At 36.1% G+C, this 23,366-nt stretch overlaps 1 protein-coding gene across 1 annotated transcript; it reads right to left on the bottom strand.

The window, feature by feature from the left end:
* Positions 1-12,965: 12,965 nt before the first annotated feature.
* On the bottom strand, positions 12,966-21,146 carry LOC122044301 (aldehyde dehydrogenase, mitochondrial-like). The gene is made up of 10 exons (XM_042604809.1): positions 21,075-21,146; positions 20,420-20,611; positions 20,061-20,198; positions 19,913-19,974; positions 19,129-19,280; positions 18,893-18,972; positions 14,180-14,279; positions 13,996-14,087; positions 13,193-13,279; positions 12,966-13,088 (listed from the first exon to the last, which is right to left on the bottom strand). Exons 1-10 carry the CDS (start codon positions 21,144-21,146, stop codon positions 12,966-12,968), a joined length of 1,098 nt encoding a protein of 365 aa, XP_042460743.1.
* Positions 21,147-23,366: the final 2,220 nt, after the last annotated feature.

The raw sequence follows: 23,366 nt of genomic DNA, 5'->3' as shown, positions 1-23,366 counted from the left end.
TTCTGTTTTACTGTTATCCATGGCTGATATGTTCCGACCTGTACGCCAGGTCTGTGTCCCGACCTGCTTCCGTCCACTGTCATCCAGGGTTTGTACGTCATGACCTGCACGCCCGGTCTGTATGTCGACCTGCTTCTACCCGCTATTATCCATGGCTTGTACATCCCGACCTGTACGCCAAGTCTGTATGCCGACCTGCTTCTGTCTTATTGTTATCCACGGCCTGTACGTCCTGACCTGTACGCCAGGTCAGTATCCCGACCTGCTTCATCTGATGTTATCCATGGCTTGTACATTCCGACCTGTACGCCAGGTCTGTATGCCGACCTGCTTCTACCCGCTATTATCTATGACTTGTACGTCCCGACCTGTACGCCAAGTCTGTATGCCGACTTGCTTCTGTCTTATTGTTATCCACAGCCTGTACGTCCCGACCTGTACGCCAGGTCTGTATCCCGACCTACTTCATCTGATGTTATCCATGGCTTGTACGTTCCGACCTATACGCCAGGTCTGTATGCCGACCTGCTTCTACCCGCTATTATCCATGGTTTGTACGTCCCGACCTGTACGCCAAGTCTGTATGCCGACCTGCTTCTGTCTTATTGTTACCCACGACCTGTACGTCCCGACCTGTACGCCAGGTCTGTATCCCGACCTGCTTCATCTGATGTTATCCATGGCTTGTACGTTCTGACTTGTACGCCAGGTTTGTATGCCGACCTGCTTCTACTCGCTATTATCCATGACTTGTACGTTCCGACCTGTACGCTAGGTCTGTTCTGCGCCAGAGGTCTTCTCTTCCTTACCTTTACCTGGCCTGTGGGCTCAACCCTTAGTTGTGCCTGGCCTGTGGGTCCAATCCTTGATCTCTATCGAGGCCGGCTCTTGTCCGACTTGTAATCCTATCTTTTGACTGTCCCGTCAGCTGAGACTTTGACTCTGGCCACGTAAGCTTGACTTCTGACCTCCACGGGGGCTGGATTTCTGACCTCCACATATGCTTGACTTCTGACCATCCTGCGATCTTGACTCCTAATCACATCATCTTACCGACCTCACAATAATGCACCGTATCAGAGACCAACGATACTAGACCATTTAAGATGAACGACATCACCTATTTTACTCCAACTGTCTCATCTCATAATTAATTTTTTAACCCACAAATTTTCCGCAAGTTGAATGAGATGCAAGGAGAATTTATTGAAGAAGACTTGACCTGACGACTTTAGATCTGCTGAATCTATCTTCTTTCACCTATTTTATATATACTTTATGACACTATGAGAAAAAAGTAGAATTACTGACAAATAAAAATAAACGGTAATCCATATTACTGGCAACAAAATTTCGTTAGGGTTTAATCGGTAATCCATGGTTTGGTAAATATTTTACTTGACTATTATTTTGCCCGGATTTTTTAAAAAAAATTACCAACTAAGCAAATGACTGATAAACTATTTTAAAAATAACGACTAAATATATATTTGGTCGGTAATTTTTTAAAATATTTTTTTAAAAAAATTATCTGTAAAATATATATATATATATTTTTAAAATTCATGATGATTTGGTTGGTAATCCATTATTACACTATAAGAAAAATCCTCATAGATATCGGTTTTCTACCGCTGTCTATTACAAAATCGACCGATGTCTATGAAAGCGATGTAAAAGGTCTGCCATTTTAGACATCAGGTTATAACCGGTGTAGTATCACTTAACGACACCGATTTTCGAATCAGTTATGAACCGGTGTAGTATCACTTAACGATACCATTTCAGCAACGGTATAAAACCGATGTAATATATGTTAATAACACCAGTTTTGACAGCGGTGGAAAATCGATGTAATATCAGTATTGTTTAACGACGCCGATTCGATTTCCGAAACAGTGAAAAATCGATATTATACAATATTTTAATAGTATAAAATTTAGTTAATATTATTATACATCAGTGTATCTAAACATACCAAGTCAATATCCATGTAACCAACACATAAATATTATTCTTACAACATAAAAAGATAAAGATATTGTACACATCAAGTCTGTATCCACAAATTACACAAATATTCTTCTTACAATATCAAAAGGTAATAGATATTGTACACATCAAGTCAGTATCCATAAAATACATAAAAATTCTTTTTACAACATCAAAAGGTAATAAATATTGTACACATTCCATGCAAATGCATGCATCATCCAAAGTTTTCAAAATTCAAATACCTTTCCTACTCAAATGTAATCTAGCATGCATTCAACCCACTCAAACCGCACTTCATCAATTTCAACTCTGGAGTACTTGAGATTTGTAAACTGTAAAAACACATAAATAATATATTAGTAAACCAAGACAAAAAATCATAGTTGAAAAAGTAGTAAAAGCACCAGGTAACAAGATGACTAATTGGAATGTTTAAAAAGAGAAACATTCATCAATTATCTCAACCACATCATATAGTGATAGATCTATCATTCCTGAGAACTTAATATAATCCAAACCAGAAATTATTGCAACTAAATTTTCTCATAGTTGCAATTTAATTAATCAGTACTTATCTACGACTTACACTATATACAAGTAGAAAAATACAAACAAAAACAAATTTCACCAAGTCTGAATATCTAAAACACTATAAAAAAAGGTTATTTGTTGAAATATATGCAATTTATAAACTTAGTATTAAACACCAGTTCTTCATAAGTTGAATACTGAACTGTAAGCCTTTTTCACTAGAATTATTGCTGATATGGATATTCTTACTAGATTTATAGTTTTGGTCATCAACTAGAGGAGCTATATGTATTTTGTTCGAGTATAAACTTAGTTGTATTCCAAGATAATTAATTATGATACCTAAATCGCATTGGCTGATGACAAATCACCGACAGGGGCTAAATCACCTTGATTAAAAATTTAAAAGAATCCAACTACATAAACAATAATTTTAATCTTTCAAATTCAATTCATTAGTAGTTGACCCAAATGACATAATTGTTTATCACTAAAAGTACATGGAAAGTAAATAAATTCACTTTTAGTTTGCAAATATTAAATTCACTTTTATCACTAATAGTACATGGAAAGTAAATAAATTCCTCAGCAATAAAGATGAGTAACATCAATTCATTTATATGATTTCCAATGATACAATAACATCAAAACAAGTTTTTATTTCAAGGTTAAAATAGCTAAAATGCAAACTAGTCAACATGAATTTCAAACTTTATCCTCTTTGAGCTAGTCAACATGAGTAGTGGAAAGCCTAGAGGTTCTACTGTATAAAACTTTTGTACAAAGGTCTGAACCTTTTCCTAGCTACCATGTGTTCTTTTAAATTAAATTTTGGATCGCCTGCGGAACTTAACACGTTTGATCCAAAACTTAATCTATTTGTTCTTTTAGGTTTTGACTTGGATCTCCTGCGGAACTTAACACGTTCGACCCAAGTCACCTTAAGTTATTAAATCCATTAAATATTAATTTCCATAATCGGTTCCCAGTACTGACGTGGCGAGGCACATGGCCTTCTTGGATATGGGAGCAACTACCACCGACTAGACAAAACCTTTTATAGAAAGGTAATATTTAATTTCCTAAAATAACTTTAGGTTAACCGAAAAGAACAATCAAATCACAAGGAAAAGAAAAACAAAAGAACACTATATCGAAAACAAATTCGAAACTCTAGAATCGTATGCCTCTTGTATTTAGTATTATTTCCAAAAATAACAAGTATGATGCGGAAAGAAAAATTACTAGTTATACCTTTTAGAAAAACCTCTTGATCTTCTACCGTATTCCTCTTCTAACCTCGGACGTTGTGTGGGCAACGATCTTCCGAGATGAGAAACCACCAACCACCTTCTTCTCCTCCTAGCTAGGTTCGGCCACAAAAAAATAAAGCTTCACCAAGGAAGAAGAAAAACACCAACCAAGCTCCAAGAGATGCAAGCTTTCTCTCCTTCTTCTTCTTCTTCTCCAAGTAGTATCCGGCCTCCACAAGAGCTCCAAGCAATAGAGAATTTCAGCCACCACAAAGAGGAAGAAAGGGAGAAGATGTTGGCCGGCCACACCAAAGAATAGGAGAGGGAGAATAATAGAGGTTGTATCTTGAGAAGGCACCCTCACCCCTTCTTTTATATTCCTTGGCCTAGGCAAATTAGGAAATTTAATTACAATAAAATTTCCTTAATTCCCTTGACATGATATAATTGAGAAAAATAAAATAATATTTCCCCAATTAATCTCTAATGGCTGGCTACATCAAGAGGAAATAAATTAGACAAGTTTTAATCAACAAATTAAAATTTCCTAATTTGTTTCCGGAAATTTTAAAAATAAAATTTCTCTTTAAAAATCTCTTCATGGTTGATAAAAGGAAATTTCTATAATTTTAATTTTATCAACATGTGGATAATTTTAAAGAGAAAATAAAATATCTCACCAATCTACAAATAAGGAAAGAGATTTAATCTCTTTCTTTAATCTTTTGTAGATCTTTTACAAGAGAGATATTTTAATTTTAATTCTCTTTAATAAATTATTTCTTCCACATAATAAAAATTAAAATTAAAATCCCTTTTAATTTGGCTGGCCCCCACTAGCTTGGGTTCAAGCTAGGGTCGACCACCCAATTTTATACCTAGGCCGGCCCTAGCTTGATTCCCAAGCTAGCTTGGCCGACCCCTTATTGATGGGTATAGATGGTGGGTATAGGTGGGTATAGAACTCTATAAATAAGAGGCTACGATAGGGACCGAGAGGAGGAATTGGTTTTGGTCTCCCGATAAAATTAAGCATCCCGTGTTCGCCCCGAACACACAACTTAATTTTATCAATAATAATTCATTCCACTAGAGAACTATTATTGAACTACCGCACCAATCCCAAATTACATTTTTGGGCTCCTTCTTATTATGAGTGTGTTAGTCTCCCTGTGTTTAAGATAACAAATGCCCACTAATTAAGTAAGTTACTGACAACTCACTTAATTAATATCTAGCTCCAAGAGTAGTACCACTCAACTTCATCGTCATGTCGGACTAAGTCCACCTGCAGGGTTTAACATGACAATCCTTTTGAGCTCCTCTTGAGGACATTCTCAACCTAGTATCACTAGGACACAGTTTCCTTCTATAATCAACAACACACACTATAAGTGATATCATTTCCCAACTTATCGGGCTTATTGATTCATCGAACTAAATCTCACCCATTGACAAATTAAAGAAATAAATATCAAATATATGTGCTTGTTATTATATTAGGATTAAGAGCACACACTTCCATAATAACTGAGGTCTTTGTTTCTTTATAAAGTCAGTATAAAAGAAACGACCTCTAATGGTCCTACTCAATACACTCTAAGTGTACTAGTGTAATTATATAGTTAAGATAAACTAATACCTAATTACACTACGACCTTCAAATGGTTTGTTCCTTTCCATCTTGGTCGTGAGCTACCGTTTATAATTTATAAGGTACCGATAACATGATCTTCTGTGTGTGACACCACACACCATGTTATCTACAATATAAATTAATTGAACAACTACATTTATCATAAATGTAGACATTTGACCAATGTGATTCTTATTTCTAGATAAATGTTTATACCAAAAGCTAGGCTTTTAGTATACACTCTAACAATCTCCCACTTATACTAAAAGACTATGCTGCCATACATCTGATTCCCATCCTTCAACATGCCCATCAAAAGCTCTTGCCTTAAGGACCTTAGTGAAAGGATCTATAGGTCATCACCTGATGCAATCTAGGCGGCAACAACTTCTCCTCGTTTATACGATTCCTCGTATTGGGTGGTACTTGCACTCTATTGTGTTTACTTGCCTTATAGACTTATGGTTTCTTCGAGTTTGCTACTGCACCAACATTATTACAATAAATTGTAATAATTTTTGGACAAACCAGAAATCATATCTAAGTCTATCTTGAGGTTATTGAGTCATTCAGCTTTTATGGCTACCTCAGAGGCTTGTCATATACTAAGCTTCTATGGTGGAGTCCAGAAAAACACCTATGCTTATCACTCTTCCATAGTTATGACTTTACCTCCTAAAGTAAACACAAAACCCCGAGGTTGACTTATTATTGTCCCTATCCGATTGGAAGTCAAAATCCATGCAACCCACAAGGACTAAATTAACTGCCTTGTAAGCTAGCATATAATCTCTAGTGCCTCTAAGGTACTACAATATATGCTTTACTGCAGTCCACTGTCCTTGTCCAGGGTTACTTTGATATCTGCTAACTATGCCCTTGGCAAAACAGATTTCTGATCTCGTGCATAACATACATTAGGCTTCCAACAGCCGTAGCATAAAGAACTGCCTTTATTTCCTTTATCTCCTTTGATGTCTACAGAGACATATCTTTAGATAAAGTTACTCCATCCTGAAAAGGTAAGAAACCTTTCTTGGAGTTTTGTATGCTTAAAACGAGCAAGGATTTTTCCGATATATGATGCTTGGGATAAGTAAAATATTCTTTTCTTGCGATCCCTTATTACTTTGATCTCAAGAATATATACATTCTCCCAAGTCCTTTATATCGAATTGTTTGGACAACCATACCCTTACTTCTGACAACATTTTGATATTGTTTCCAACTACCAAAAATGTTATCTAAGTATAGTACAAGAAATACCACCACGTTTCCATCACATCTTTTGTATACACAAGACTTATCCGGTTACTAAATCCATAGATCTAGATTATTTTGATAAACCGGATGTTCCAAGACCTTGAAGCTTTGCCTCAGTCCATAGACTGATTGAGCTTACACACAAGATGCTCTTAGCCCTTTGCAATGAACCCTTCTGGTTGCTTTATATGGATGTTTTCTTCAAGACTTCCATTAAGGAATGCTGTCTTGACATCCACTTGCCAAATAGATAAAAGAATCCGGATAGACTTAAGCATGGCTACCAGTGAAAAAGTTTTCTTTTTCATCTAGCCTTGCTTTGAAAGTTTCTACCTTCCTGTCTATCCCTCTTTTCCTAATATAGACCTTTTTACACCCAAAGGCTTTTATACCATTTGGTGGTTCTATAAGCTTCCAGATTTTATTAGAATACATATATTCTAATTCTGTTATTCATTACTCCTTGCCAAGATATTGCATCTTTATCTTGGAGTGCTTCGTCATATGTCCGGAGATCAGGTTCATGTCCTCCAGGGATCGAGTCCAAAAACTCTCCCAAAACATAAATCTTTTTAGGTTGCCTAACAACCCTCCCACTACGATGAGGCACTATCTGTAATTGTGTATCATTTATGATACGTGTTGCAGTTTCTTGTGATATTTCATCTTGTACAGTTGGTACTAGACATGCCCTTTATTATTTCCTTAAGAACAAATTTACTTATGGGCATGAGGTTTATTACATAGTCCTTTTCTAAAAATCGGTCATTGATGCTAACAATAACCTTCTGATTTTTAAGACTATAAACCTACTTTCATTTCTCTAGGATATCCCACAAACAAGTGAATTCCTGTCCAACTTATCTTTGTCTCTCTTCAGCATATGTGCTGGACTACCCGAATCCGAATATGCTCCAAAATAGGCTTACACCTATTCAGTAATTCTATATGAGTAGAGAGTTCTGACATTGGAAGGTACTATGTTCACTTTCGTTTCCAGAGTATATCCTTAAAATGAATTTGGTAATTTTCTAAATAACTCATCATCAATCTACTTATTTTCATAAGAGTCCTATACCTTCCTTTTTCTACACCATTCAGTTGGGATATACCTAGGTGTAGTTAGTTGGGATTGAATCCCTACTTCTGATAAGTGACTCCTAAATTCTCCCAAGAGGTACTTGCCACTACGATCTCACCATAGTGTCTTGATACTTTTACCTTGACATTTCTCCACATCAGCCTCATACTCTTTGAACTAATCAAAACACTTAGACTTGTGGCACATCAAGTAAATGTATCCGTATATCAAATAGTTGTCTATAAAATAGACGAAATATTTGAAACAACCTCTTGCTTGGATAGTCATAGGATCACACAAATCAGAATGAACCAATTTCAACATATCTTTGACTCCATACCCCTTAGACTTGAAAGCTTCTTGGTTATTTTTCCTTCCAAGTAAGACTCGCAGGTTGGAAAGATTTCCACTACTAATGAACCCAAAAGTTCATCAGTTACCAATGAATCATACTCAAGTTAATATAACCTAGCCTTAGATGCCAAAGATATAATTGGTTCATTTCCGAAGGTTACTTTCTCTTAAAGTTAGAAGATGTGTTACTAATTTCCATTTGTTGCATTGTGAGAGTTATTGAATTTATAAATTGCCAACCAACGTACCAAAACAGATAACTTCCCTCTTTTCCTTAATAACAACTTTGTTATTAAAAGAGGCAGAATATCATGTTCTTTGAATAGTTTAGAAACTGAAAACTAGTTTTTTCTAAACTTGGTGCGTAAAGACAATTACTCAAAAATCCATGTTTTATTTTTATCAAAAGATAAACATCTCCTACTGCAACAGCCACCACTTTAGTGCCCATGTGGACGGTGTTTTTATTTTCATTTAGTTGTCGGTTTCCGACCCTGCAATGAATTTCGGACATGATTAATGACATATGTATCTACACTCCAGGTTCCGTAGATAACACCACTAAACATGTTTCAACTAATGAATAAAATACACCTATATTGTTCTTAGTTCTAAGAGGACTACCTTAATGTCCAAATCCTATTTCCAATCAATTATAATTGGGACCACTAAGTCTATCCTAAAGTATATCAGCTAGGGATTGACCATCATCCTAAGAATCACAAAAATATTTGGTTAAGACCAACTCCTTAAAAATCCCCATGAATTTTGTATGTCACGTTAGTGTGGACGTATACAAATTCAAAGAGGAAATTTTATCATTTAATTTTATTATCTCGTCAACGTAACTTTATGACGAATAAAATTAATAGTTGATCTATCTTTAATCAAATATTTGGTCAAGACTTCTAAATTTAAAATAATATTGATTCCTCTAACAATACTATTTAAATTTACCAACACCTCAAAACACCGTGAATTTTGCATGCCACGTTAGTGTGGACGTATACAAAATCAACATTTGTAAGAGGAGGGTTTTACCCATTAACTATCTTGTCAACGTAACTTTATGACAAATAAAATTATCTCAAACACCGTTAATTTTGTATGCCACGTTAGTGTGGACGTATACAAAATCAATCATTTGTAAGAGGGGTTTTAACCCTTTAATTTTATTATCTTGTCAACCTAGTTTTATGACAAATTAATAGTTGGTTTCATTTGGTCACACAAATAATAACAGTGACTCCGATGGGGAGGATACTATTAGATGTGTCTAAGTGTATATCATTACTTGACACTAAGTCCATTAATAAGATTATGCCCCTTCCGTTGGGGAAGATCACACGCTCTTAATTAACTTCCTATAGTCATCCAAAAATGGAAGTCTGTTCTAGTGATCTGCAAACTAGCTCATCCGTTATGGAGGAAGGCACTCAGAGCCAACGCGCAAGCTTGTTTACATCACTTACAAACCAGTAATGGAGACCATGGGATTTACTTAAAAATCCCTCTCCCACTTAGTTATTTATTAATGAGGAATTTTAACTATGCTAGACTACTAAACTTGTAAACTAACATGCACACACAGCACAATATAAAAACAATAAATAGAAAATCTAATTTTCAACTATTATGGCTTTTATCTCTAGTTGTCCTTCGTGTGTTGTCATACCAAGCTGCTGCCATATTTGGCCACCGCCACCGGGTCTAGCTGTCGCATCCATCTTGCTCCTTGTTCCGCTGCGCCTCTGGTCCTTAGAAGGTTCCACGCTTTGCAAGATTCGATCCGCGACATAAATAGAATTTTACAATTTTGATCCTATATTCCATAAAAGGAATGTACATGTATCTAGATCAAAAATAAAATCCTAATAAAACTAAATACAGCTCCTGCTGTATTTTATAATACAATCATGCACACACATATAAATGCCCTTGACATGTCCAAGGGTCCAATCACACACATAAAACTATAAGCCATAATAGTTGGATCCTGCATCCACAAAGTTAGCACATCCTACTATTATCCTGCCTAAATTATGTATGACATGTGCATAATTAAACTAATACCAAATACACAGAGGCAAAACCCTAGCTCTGATACCAATTGTTGGTTGCTACTCGGAAAGCCTAGAGGTTCCACTGTACAAAAATTTTGTACAAAGGTCTGAACCTTTTCCTAGCTACCATGTGTTCTTTTAAATTAAATTTTGGATCGCCTGCGGAACTTAACACGTTTGATCCAAAACTTAATCTATTTGTTCTTTTAGGTTTTGACTTGGATCTCCTGCGAAACTTAACACGTTCGACCCAAGTCTCCTTAAGTTATTAAATCCATTAAATATTAATTTCCATAATCGGTTCGACGTGGCGAGGCACATGGCCTTCTTGGATATGGGAGCAACCACCACCGACTAGACAAAACCTTTATAGAAAGGTAATATTTAATTTCCTAAAATAACTTTAGGTTAACCAAAAGAACAATCAAATCACAAGGAAAAGAAAACAAAAGAACACTATATCGAAAACAAATTCGAAACTCTAGAATCGTATGCCTCTTGTATTTAGTATTATTTCCAAAAATAACAAGTATGATGCGGAAAGAAAAATTACTAGTTATACCTTTTAGAAAAACCTCTTGATCTTCTACCGTATTCCTCTTCTAACCTCGGACGTTGTGTGGGCAACGATCTTCCGAGATGAGAAACCACCAACCACCTTCTTCTCCTCCTAGCTAGGTTCGCCACAAAAATAAAGCTTCACCAAGGAAGAAGAAAAACACCAACCAAGCTCCAAGAGATGCAAGCTTTCTCTCCTTCTTCTTCTTCTTCTCCAAGTAGTATCCGGCCTCCACAAGAGCTCCAAGCAATAGAGAATTTCAGCCACCACAAAGAGGAAGAAAGGGAGAAGATGTTGGCCGGCCACACCAAAGAATAGGAGAGGGAGAATAATAGAGGTTGTATCTTGAGAAGGCACCCTCACCCCTTCTTTTATATTCCTTGGCCTAGGCAAATTAGGAAATTTAATTACAATAAAATTTCCTTAATTCCCTTGACATGATTTAATTAAGAAAAATAAAATAATATTTCCCCAATTAATCTCTAATGGCCGGCTACATCAAGAGGAAATAAATTAGACAAGTTTTAATCAACAAATTAAAACTTCCTAATTTGTTTCCGGAAATTTTAAAAAAAAAATTTCTCTTTAAAAATCTCTTCATGGTTGATAAAAGGAAATTTCTATAATTTTAATTTTATCAACATGTGGATAATTTTAAAGAGAAAATAAAATATCTCACCAATCTACAAATAAGGAAAGAGATTTAATCTCTTTCTTTAATCTTTTGTAGATCTTTTACAAGAGAGATATTTTAATTTTAATTCTCTTTAATAAATTATTTCTTCCACATAATAAAAATTAAAATTAAAATCCCTTTTTAATTTAATTTGGCCGGCCCCCACTAGCTTGGGTTCAAGCTAGGGCCGGCCACCCAATTTTATACCTAGGCCGGCCCTAGCTTGATTCCCAAGCTAGCTTGGCCGGCCCCTTATTGATGGGTATAGATGGTGGGTATAGGTGGGTATAGAACTCTATAAATAAGAGGCTACGATAGGGACCGAGAGGAGGAATTGGTTTTGGTCTCCCGATAAAATTAAGCGTCCCGTGTTCGCCCCGAACACACAACTTAATTTTATCAATAATAATTCATTCCACTAGAGAACTATTATTGAACTACCGCACCAATCCCAAATTACATTTTTGGGCTCCTTCTTATTATGAGTGTGTTAGTCTCCCTGTGTTTAAGATAACAAATGTCCACTAATTAAGTAAGTTACTGACAACTCACTTAATTAATATCTAGCTCCAAGAGTAGTACCACTCAACTTCATCGTCATGTCGGACTAAGTCCACCTGCAGGGTTTAACATGACAATCCTTATGAGCTCCTCTTGGGGACATTCTCAACCTAGATCACTAGGACACAGTTTCCTTCTATAATCAACAACACACACTATAAGTGATATCATTTCCCAACTTATCGGGCTTATTGATTCATCGAACTAAATCTCACCCATTGACAAATTAAAGAAATAAATATCAAATATATGTGCTTGTTATTATATTAGGATTAAGAGCACACACTTCCATAATAACTGAGGTCTTTATTTCTTTATAAAGTCAGTATAAAAGAAACGACCTCTAATGGTCCTACTCAATACACTCTAAGTGTACTAGTGTAATTATATAGTTAAGATAAACTAATACCTAATTACACTACGACCTTCAAATGGTTTGTTCCTTTCCATCTTGGTCGTGAGCTACTGTTTATAATTTATAAGGTACTGATAACATGATCTTCTGTGTGTGACACCACACACCATGTTATCTACAATATAAATTAATTGAACAACTACATTTATCACCAATGTAGACATTTGACCAATGTGATTCTTATTTCTAGATAAATGTTTATACCTAAAGCTAGGCTTTTAGTATACACTCTAACAATACATAACAGAAGTTCAAAGACTATATAGAAACACAACAAGCACCGGAGGAAAAGCATAGCAGCAGCAAATTTTGGAGGAAGGGGAAGAGGGAGAATAATTACAGTAAAATAAACTAATTAATACAGCACGATGCATCAACTTAATAACCTATATCTACTATACGAACATGTAGGGGGAAGAATTAGGTTAGGATTAGATAGTAGTTTTTTTTATCAGACAGTTAGCATAGTTGAAATTTAGCATGCCTATAAAAGATAAGCAGACCCTAAACCTTAAATCCTAAACCCTAAATCCCAAATCAATGATCCTCATAGAGTGGACCATCTCCTGATCCGCAAATTACGGACAAGAAGATCCGGCCCGCATAAGCAGTGCAGCCAACCTTCTCCCATCAGGGTTGAAAGCCAGAGCATTTATTGGTCCAAAGTGTCCTTTCACGCCACCAATTTTTTCTTGAAGATTCTATTAGTTAAAAAAAAAGATTAATAAAGATTTTGTTAAAATAAAAACATAATATAAATTATAATAAATATCATAGCATTCGGGAAACTAATAAAATAGTTCACCTTGTGAAAGAATTTCGCCTCAAATTTTCCTGCACGGCGGTCAGTGGTAGTGACATGTACTGCTTCTTGGCCTCCTCCAATAACCACCTAAATAAAACCAATACACGAAGCTAAAAATCAAGAATTCAAGACCTGCAACACTATAAGGAGTGCCAACTACCAACTGTAAGGAAAAGTTGATGTGACTACCCATATAAATATCAGATTTACAAGGGTAGGCATACAATATTTACTAAGTACACTGTTGTTTACTTTCAAACTTTAATTAATTTCCAACATGAGAAATTCTCATTTAAATAACAATGTCACATTTTCAATTCAAGACACTGGATCACAACATGAAGTCATATAATGTAGCCATGTATTCCACTCTCCATATAAAGCATAAGTTTCCACTGTGCCACATTATGATACAAAAAACAGTGTGTCAATATCAAACATAATGAGATAAGGTAGATGTTAAGCAATTACAAAAATTTTTAATTCAAGTATCAAATTACAATATAGCTATACTGCAGGTTTCAAGCTGCAAATTGAAGCTACAACAGCTCATTTAACGTAGCTCTGTCATAAGGTATTGCTTTGTAGGTGAAAAGAAAATGTCAAGGCAAATACGGGGAGCTTAAAAAAAAAAAGGCAAATCTACCAAAACAAAGGAAAATATCTTTGTTTATGTAAAGTAGATACTTTTAATTCCACATTTTTTGCATGCTTGGTTGCTTTCATCTACTGGAAATTGACAAAGCAGAATCAATCAAATGAGAAGGTAAACAGAAAATATTTTGTAACAAATAGTTACTTACATGATCCAGAAGTGGAGATATTGCACAAGCATTCACTGGACATTCTGTCACATACGTCTTGAGAAGAGTCAAAGTTCTTGCATCCCAGAGCTAAACCAAAGAAATTGGAAAAAATAAAATTTATGAAGTAAACAAAAAATTGAAGTGTGAGATAAAAAACTCTAGATAAAAGTGGTTGTCATCTTGGCAGACTTATCTGATGAACCTGTTAGAAAATGAGAGACATCTGTAGATTTTGATAGGGAGGTAATCGTTTTCTGATGACCAATTTCTTTGTATGCCTCCTTCAGCATTTGCCAATTTGAAAAGTTCACACAAAAATACCACAATGAATATGTTGAATTTTGTTTTAAATTCAAAGCATTTTTTTTTGTAGTGTTTTTAGTCCTACATTGCTAAGTGGAGAAGCTTGGAAGAGCTTATATAGGAAGCCCTTCCATCCTTGCTTAGCAATGATAAGGGGACCTACACGCATGCGCGGGCCAAGTCCAAATCGAGTGGATTTGGGGGGTTCGAGCCGGAAATCCATAAATCGGGCGTCACGTACGCGGACGTGACACTGAGACGCGTTTCCTCGCTAGCGAAGCAGTGCTTCGTATCTTCTCAGAGTGAATAAAAGGGGACTTGCAACACCTCTATTCTTCACTCAAGCCTCGAGCTTTCTCCTCCTTCTCCCTTCTCTGTGCGATTCATTCTGCACGGTTTTCTGCTTTCTTCTCGTCGAGTTTTTCGCTGCTTTCTTGTCCTGAGACTTGGTCTTCCGGTGATCTGAGGTTGGGTCCGAGTGTAGCGTTCGTTTTGGAGTGCACCTATGGACGAGATGAGCGGTTGTCGGATCTTGGGGGAATTTTGCCGGAGAGCCTTTGCACCGTGAGGCGGCAATAAATTCTCTAAGGATAGTCGGCGTGCCGACGCTTCAACCGGATAACTATATTCTAAACCCTACTCCTTTATTTATCTGTCTATTGCATGCTATTTTTTGTGCGAATATAATACTGCTTATATTTCTTTATTATACAACATTCTTAGAGAATTTATTGCCGCCTGCATCAATAGACATGATGAATAATAGGGTAATAGGATCTGATGAGGCTAGTGCTAGACCCGAGAAATTTTACGGGCAAAACTTCAGACATTGGCAACAACGGATGAAATTTTGGCTTACTACGCTAGGGCTATTCTCCATTATAGAAACAGACCCTCCTTCACCTAATGAAGAGGAACCTGCCCGTAGTGCTGCCTTAGAGAGGTTTAAGCAAAGGGATTATCTCTGCCATGGGAGAATCCTGTCTGCCCTCTCAGACGCACTATTTGATGTGTACTGCTCAACCTCTTCAGCTAAAGAGCTGTGGAAATCTTTGGATAAAAAATATAACTCCGAAGATTCTGGTTTAGAAAAGTATACTGTGGCAAAATTCCTGAACTTTAAAAATAGTTGAAGGCAAATCTGTGACTGAGCAGACACATGAATTCCAAGTTCAAATTCATGGTCTTGCTGAAGGAGATATGTCATTACCTGAAAAATTTCAGGTCTTGTCTATTATCGAAAAATTACCTCCGAGTTGGGAAGATTTTGGCATGACTCTTAAACATTGGAGAGGTAAAATCTCTCTAGAAGATTTGATGATTGCCTTAAATATCGAAGAAGAACATCGGAAGTAACATAAAAATGATGATACAAGAATGCCTATGGATTTTATTCCAAAGGCGAATGTAGTAGTCTCATCTGACAAGAAGAAATTCAAAAATCAGAAAATGAAGAACAAGATGAAACCCAACCCAAAGGTTCAAAAGAAAACTGGAACCAAACCTAAGCCTTGCTGGGCATGTGGACAGGTTGGACATTATGCCAAATTCTTCCCTAAGCGAAAGGACAAGGAGAAAAACCAAAGCAATACGTCCAACACCAAGGCACAAGTAAATGTCGTGACTGCTAGTAACGACACCAGCGATATGTTTGTTACCTTCAAACCAGAACTAAACTTGATCTATCAACCCAATGAATGGTTAGTTGATACAGGTGCTAATGTACACTGTTGTGCTGATCACTCTGCCTTCCTTACTTATCAGGTAATTGAAGGCACTTTCGTGATCATGGGAAACCATTTTGTAGCCAGGGTGTTTGGGATAAGACAAGTTGACCTGAGGTTCACCTCTGGAAAAGTCCTGTCACTGTATGAGGTGCACCATGTTCCAGCGGTCCGTCGGAATTTGATTAGCGGATCAAAGTTAGTCTGTGCTGGTTATGAGTTGAACTTTAAATGTAATAAAGTTGTAATATTACATTTAGGAACCTTTATTGGAAAAGGTTACCTTAATGAAGGTTTATTCAAACTCAATGTAGAAAATGCTACCTTAAATAAATATACTAATATTGGTTGTTCATATAACATTGAGTCTTATGATATATTGCATGACAGATTAGGACATGTCAATTTTAATACCGTGAAAAGGATGATGAACCTTGACATGATTCCTAAATATGCTATAAATGATAGGAAAAAATGTGAAGTTTGTGTGCAATATAAACAAACCCAAAAACCCTTCAAATCAGTTGATAGAAATTATGATATTTTAGAATTAATTCATACTGATTGTTGTGAGTTTAACGGTGTAATAACGAGAGATCATAAAAGGTATTTCAGCACCTTCATTGATGATCACTCTTATTATTGTTATGTTTATTTGCTAAAAACCAAGGATGAAGCTTTAGATAAATTTATGGTTTTTAAATCTGAAGCTGAGAATCAAACCGATAAAACTATTAAGAGGTTAAGGTCTGATAGGGGTGGAGAATTTACCTCGAACCCGTTTCAAAAATTTTGTCAAGATACAGGTATAATCCATGAGGTAATTGCTCTATATAGTCCTCAATCCAACGGTATAGCAGAACGAAAAAATCGAACCCTTGAAGATATGATTAATTCCATGTTAGGCAGTTCTGGGTTACCCAACTTTATGTGGGGGGAGGCTCTATACACTGCATGCCATGAGCTAAATAGAGTCCCAATGAAGTCAAAGGATAAAACACCATATGAGCTTTGGAAAGGCCGAAGGACAAGTTTGAAATATCTTAAAGTATGGGGGTGCCTTGCAAAGGTACTAGTACTTGAACACAGAAGGAAAAAACTTGGTCCAAAGACCGTAGATGGTATCTTCTTGGGTTATGCTCAAAATAGTATTGCATATAGGTTCCTGATTATTAAATCAGAAATTCCTGGAATAGAGGCAAATACTATTGTAGAACTTCGCGATGCTACATTTTTTGAGGATATATTTCCTATGAAGACAAGAACACCTCAATCTAGTATTCCTACTAGAAATGAGCCTTCTTCCGTAGAGGTCCCACTATCCGTAGTGGGTACACCTTCCTCAAGTCACTCTAGACTAGATGAATCTAGTGAGTATACAGAACCAAGAAGGAGCAAGAGGCAACGTGTGTCTACGGATTTAGGCCAGGACTTTATCACCTATAATATAGAAGGTGATCCTGTGACATATAGAGATGCTATGGCTTCTCCTGAAGCTAAGCACTGGAAAGAGGCTATTAAAAGTGAAATGAACTCTATTATCTCTAATGCCACTTGGGAGTTGGTAGATTTACCTCCTGGGTGTACCACTATAGGATGTAAATGGGTGTTTAAGAGAAAACTAAAACCTAATGGGTCAGTAGATAAATTCAAACCCCGCCTAGTTGCTAAGGGATTCAAACAAAAAGAAGGGATTGACTATTTTGACACTTATTCTCCTGTTACCAGAATTACTACAATCTTAGTGTTAATCGCATTAGCATCCATATATATATCATCTTGAGGTCCATCAAATGGATGTCAAAACGACATTCCTGAATGGAGATCTAGAAGAAGAGATATATATGGATCAGCCTGAGGGATATGTAGTCTCTGGAAATGAGAATAAAGTCTGTAGGTTAGTCAAATCTCTTTATGGTTTAAAGCAAGCCCCAAAGCAGTGGTACGAAAAATTTGATAGAGCTATGCTATCATTTGGCTTTGAAGTAAATGGCTCTGATAAATGTGTGTATGCTAAAATGAAAGGTGATAATTGTATTATCCTATGTTTATATGTAGATGATATTCTACTATTTGGAACTAATCTTTCTATTATTAATGAGACTAAGGCCCTCTTAAGTGGTAAGTTTGATATTAAGGATATGAGTTGTGCTGATATGATTTTAGGGCTGAAGTTAACTCGTTCAACTGATGGAATAATAATTTCTCAGTCACTCTATGTTGAGAGAGTATTAGACACTACAACAAAAACCCTTATAGACATCAGTTTTCCACCGGTGTCTATTACATTTTCGATCGATGTCTATGAAGCCGATGTAAAAGGTCTGCCATTTTAGACATCGGGTTAAAACCGATGTAGTATCACTTAACGACATCGGGTGTAAAACCGATGTAATATTATATGTTAATAACACCAGTTTTGGCAGCGATATACAACCGATGTAATATTAGTTAATGACACCGGTTTTACAGTGGTGGAAAACCAATGTAATATCAGTATTGTTTAACAACACAAATTCGATTTCCGAAACAGTGAAAAACCGACAGTATCCAAGAAAACACAAATATTCACAAATTACACAAATATTCTTCTTCCAACAGTATCCATAAAATACACAAATATTCACAAATTACATAAATATTCTTCTTACAACAGTATCCATAAAATACACAAATATTCTTTTTACATCAAAAGCTAATAGATATTGTACACATCAAGGTAGAACATCGATTAAGTTGCACAAACTACAAGCTCAAATACAAGCTCATTCGATTAACACTAATAGATATCGTTTCGAATAAGATGAGCATGTATTGGCAGAGGCAGAGGTTGGACCATGACTAGAAACTGTATTTTCCCAAACTACAAGCTCATTCCCAGATAGATGATTTGATGTTCGTTCCTCTTCTTGATGTTCATAAAACATAGGCTGCTTACCCTTTCCATCTGCAAAATTAAAAAAAAAAGAGTATAAATACATGAAAACAATAAAATGATTTGGAAATCCGTGTTTTTTCCTGCAACAGGTGTATAGCAAGAAAAGAATTAGAACTTATAGCACAAAATTTTTGGACATCAACCAGAGAACAAAAGAAGCATTGCCTGAAGTTGAGACACGAACCACTTCATTTGCATCTTGTAGAGCGAATGATGATTCATGAGAAGTGGCAATTGAGGGTAGAATTTCTACAAGAATAGATTCCGCTGCAGCATCAATATCATTAGGATGCTCAAGAGCGACAGCCTTCAATATTCTAGATCAATCTGTAAGGACATTAACAAAAGTGACGAAATCTTATGCTAGTGTAGGAATACTAACTAACATTTAAAACCAAATTTCAAAATATAAATTGCTCAAAGTTATTGAAGATTAGAGGCAATAAATAAATTTAAAATACAATCACGTTCAAAATAATTTAACTAATTACAAAAATAAACTCATTCCAGCTTCAAGTGAATTTGATCAGTAACTTAAAAACATATCTGCAAAATATTTTTCAACAAGTACAAGCATGACATTTGTTATACATTTATACAAGGGTGGACGCATATGAAGGGTTGTGGGTTCAATTGACCTCACAGAAACTTCAATTTCAATATATTTTACCAAGTAAATTATTTTTTGAACTTACACAAATTACCTTGAAATCATTCATTAGTTATTTAGAAAATATTCTCCCTCAGCAACTTTCTTCATAGCATTATCAAATTAGCCGTTAACTTAATGATGAAATCCAAAAATTTAAAGCATGATAAGATCAATTGGGTTCAATATACACAACCACATCAGCTTAATGGAAATTAAATAAAAAAAGACTAATACAATCTAAAATTTCATCTTGATATTGTACACATCAAGAAGATTGGCATAAGATGTTGCACTTGCCTGAACTTAAGGATTGATTGAACAGGACCGAAGATCTCATCTTGTGCTATTTTCATTTCATCCTATAAATTTCAAATATCACAACTGTCATCACAAATGCAAATTGAGAGTTTACCAAACCTTTATAGATTTAAGGACTAAGCCATACTTGTACATCAGAGAAGATGGTCGCCTGAATGTAATAACCTTTGTTTCCAATTCGATCTCCACCTGTTACTAGCGTAGCACCACTGTTGATTCCCGATTTGATGTAACGCAAGATCTTGCTAAACTGCTCCTCATCAATCTGAGATATGTGTGAAGAACGAAAGTACTCAATATGGACAGGTTTCAGAACTTCTTTGTTAAGAAGCTAGACGACTTTTTCATACATGTTTTATACGAGTTATGCACGATCAAACAGCAATCGAATGAGATGAAAATTAATATGAGCACATAAATTAAGACACAAACAAATACGGCAGTTTCTACCTTTCAGAGAGAACAAAGACAGAAAAAGGAGGATACCTGAGGACCTTGTTCAACACCCTTTTTAAAGGGGTCTCCAACAATGCGTTTTAAGGCACGGACTTTTGCTTTCTCTACAAACTCATCGTATATACGCTCCTGAACAATGGAATCAATCTCATCAATGAAGATAATTGAGGGTGCATTTTTCTCTACTTCCTCAAAAGCCTTCCTCAAATTACTCTCACTCTCCTGAAAATCATCCTCACCTATAATGTAGACATCAGGAGTCCACGGCCCAGCAAACACAATCCATTATGAATAAAAGGATATCCATGAAATAGTAAAGATAGCAACTAGAAGTCAAATAGAGAAACAGAATGTATTAATTACTAAATAAAAAGAAAATATTAATAAACGTGTACAAGTGATACCCCATAGCTAATAGAGTGAATATGTCACATATCCGGTAACCACAATTAGAGCCAGTCAATAGTTAGTCAGTCAACAGTTAGCCAGTCAACAGTCCCATGAACCTAGAGGTACCTCCTAGAGAACATGCAGTCAGTCATATAGCTGAAGCTACCATATATAATTTATCAATCATGTTTGGATGGGTCCTCCCTGGAGCTCATCCCGGGTCACCCATCCCGTACTGTCGCCACATATGCTCATACTCATTCTATTGGCTATGTAGAAAACCATAAACAACTACCTTATCATGTGACAATTTATCATGCCTAGCTATTTCATTCTTACAATCAACATATCCATTCACAGTGCCCATTCCTTATCCGTATTTCATACATCATAGCTATACACAATATAAGCATGCGTATCAAAACCCAGGAAACTATCACAGAATATTCATATTATCATGGTAGAAAGCAGTCACGATTTTTAAGAAAAGCATGCAATCATACAGGGTATTAGATCACATAACTAGTAACAACCAAGGATTAGATTTTTGAACTTCTACCAAAAACCACAATCAAAACACCTCTGCTCAGAGAAAATTAGAACCCATCAAAATCAAACCCATCAACACCGTAACAATTTCGAAGAGAGAAGCTTAACTACAATTTCAAATCGTGTTTGAAATCCCAGCACCATAAACGGACCTTCCAGCTTCAAAGGTCACCCCCACTTCCAAACAAAATTTCAGAGTCCAGTACACCACAATTAAGTCCGAACCGGAAAGCAAAACAAATCTCAAATTCATCTCGAAGATGTCGCAAGAATCAACACACCAGAGCTCCACAGAAATCCCAATTCATGACACATTCCACCAACCAGCCATTAAGCCAAGCATATCAACGAACAGGTAACGTGCAAGACGTGCAAAACACTTACAGCAGCAACAATACGGTGGAACTCAATTAAAAACTCATACACAGTCAATCAAACATTGCAAGATTTGTATTAAGAACATTCCAGTGGTTATCAAGCTTCAACAATAACCGAATACACCGACCAGATATTGAAATCCAGAAATCAGGCGATTTCAACCGCACTTCGATGAACCTTCGATTCAAATCGATAAATCTCAAGGGAAACCGAGTACAATCTCATTCACAGACAAGCGAAATCCACAAGATTCACCACAGAGTAGACCACCGGAAATCCATTTCCATCGATAATAGAACGCAGGGAAAAAACTCAGAAACCACGCGATTCAAACTAAGAAATCCCCAATGAAACCTCAACCGAACAAGGCTCTAAAGAACGTAAACCTTTCGCAAATCATTTCACCAATCTCTGCATCTAAGAGAAACGATCCACACCTCCTAAGTTCCAACCACCTTACCTCACAGATCTCGCACAATCATAAAGGTAATGAACTTGCCTTTCCTTGCGTTTCCCCTTTCTAGTGTTGCCTCTACGAGTGCTCACGCGATGGTAGCACCGTCCTGAGGTGGTGGCAGGAATCCCCAGCCCGTGGGCCTTGCTTTTATCTCCCGAAGCATAAAGAACTGCCTTTATTTCCTTTATCTCCTTTGATGTCTACAGAGACATATCTTTAGATAAAGTTACTCCATCCTGAAAAGGTAAGAATTACTTTGATCTCAAGAATATATTCATTCTCCCAAGTCCTTTATATCGAATTGTTTGGACAACCATACCCTTACTTCTGACAACATTTTGATATTGTTTCCAACTACCAAAAATATTATCTACGTATAGTACAAGAAATACCACCACGCTTCCATCACACCTTTTGTATACACAAGACTTATCCGGTTACTAAATAAATCCATAGATCTGAACTACTTTGATAAACCGGATGTTCCAAGACCTTGAAGCTTTGCCTCAGTCCATAGACTGATTGAGCTTTACACAAGATGCTCTTAGCCCTTTGCAATAAACCCTTCTGGTTGCTTTATATGGATGCTTTCTTCAAGACTTCCATTAAGGAATGTTGTCTTGACATCCACTTGCCAAATAGATAAAAGAATCTGGATAGACTTAAGCATGGCTACCAGTGAAAAAAGTTTCCTTTTTCATCAAGCCTTGCTTTGAAGGTTTCTACCTCCCTGTCTATCCCTCTTTTCCTATTATAGACCTTTTACACCCAAAGGCTTTTACACCACTTGGTAGTTCTACAAGCTTTCAGATTTTATTAGAATACATATATTCTAATTATATTATTCATTACTCTTTGCCAAGATGCTGCATATTTATCTTGGAGTGCTTCGTCATATGTCCGGAGATCAGGTTCATGTCCTTCAGGGATCGAGTTCAAAAACTCTCCAAAAACATGAATCTTTTAAGGTTGCTTAACAACCCTCCCACTACGACAAGGCATTTTCTGCAATTGTGTATCATTTGTGATACGTGTTGCAGTTTTCTTGTGGTATCTCATCTTGTACAGTTGGTACTAGATTAGACATGTCTTTTATTATTTCCTTAATAACAAATTTACTTATGAGCACATGGTTCATTATATAGTCCTTTTAAAATCAGTCATTGATGCTAACAATGACCTTCTGATTTTTAAGACTATAAA

Source organism: Zingiber officinale, chromosome 2A (genome assembly GCF_018446385.1).
Source record: "Zingiber officinale cultivar Zhangliang chromosome 2A, Zo_v1.1, whole genome shotgun sequence".
NCBI classification, from domain to species: Eukaryota; Viridiplantae; Streptophyta; class Magnoliopsida; order Zingiberales; family Zingiberaceae; genus Zingiber; species Zingiber officinale.
Note: the sequence above shows the minus strand (reverse complement) of the source record. Positions and strands in the feature narration are given on the sequence as shown.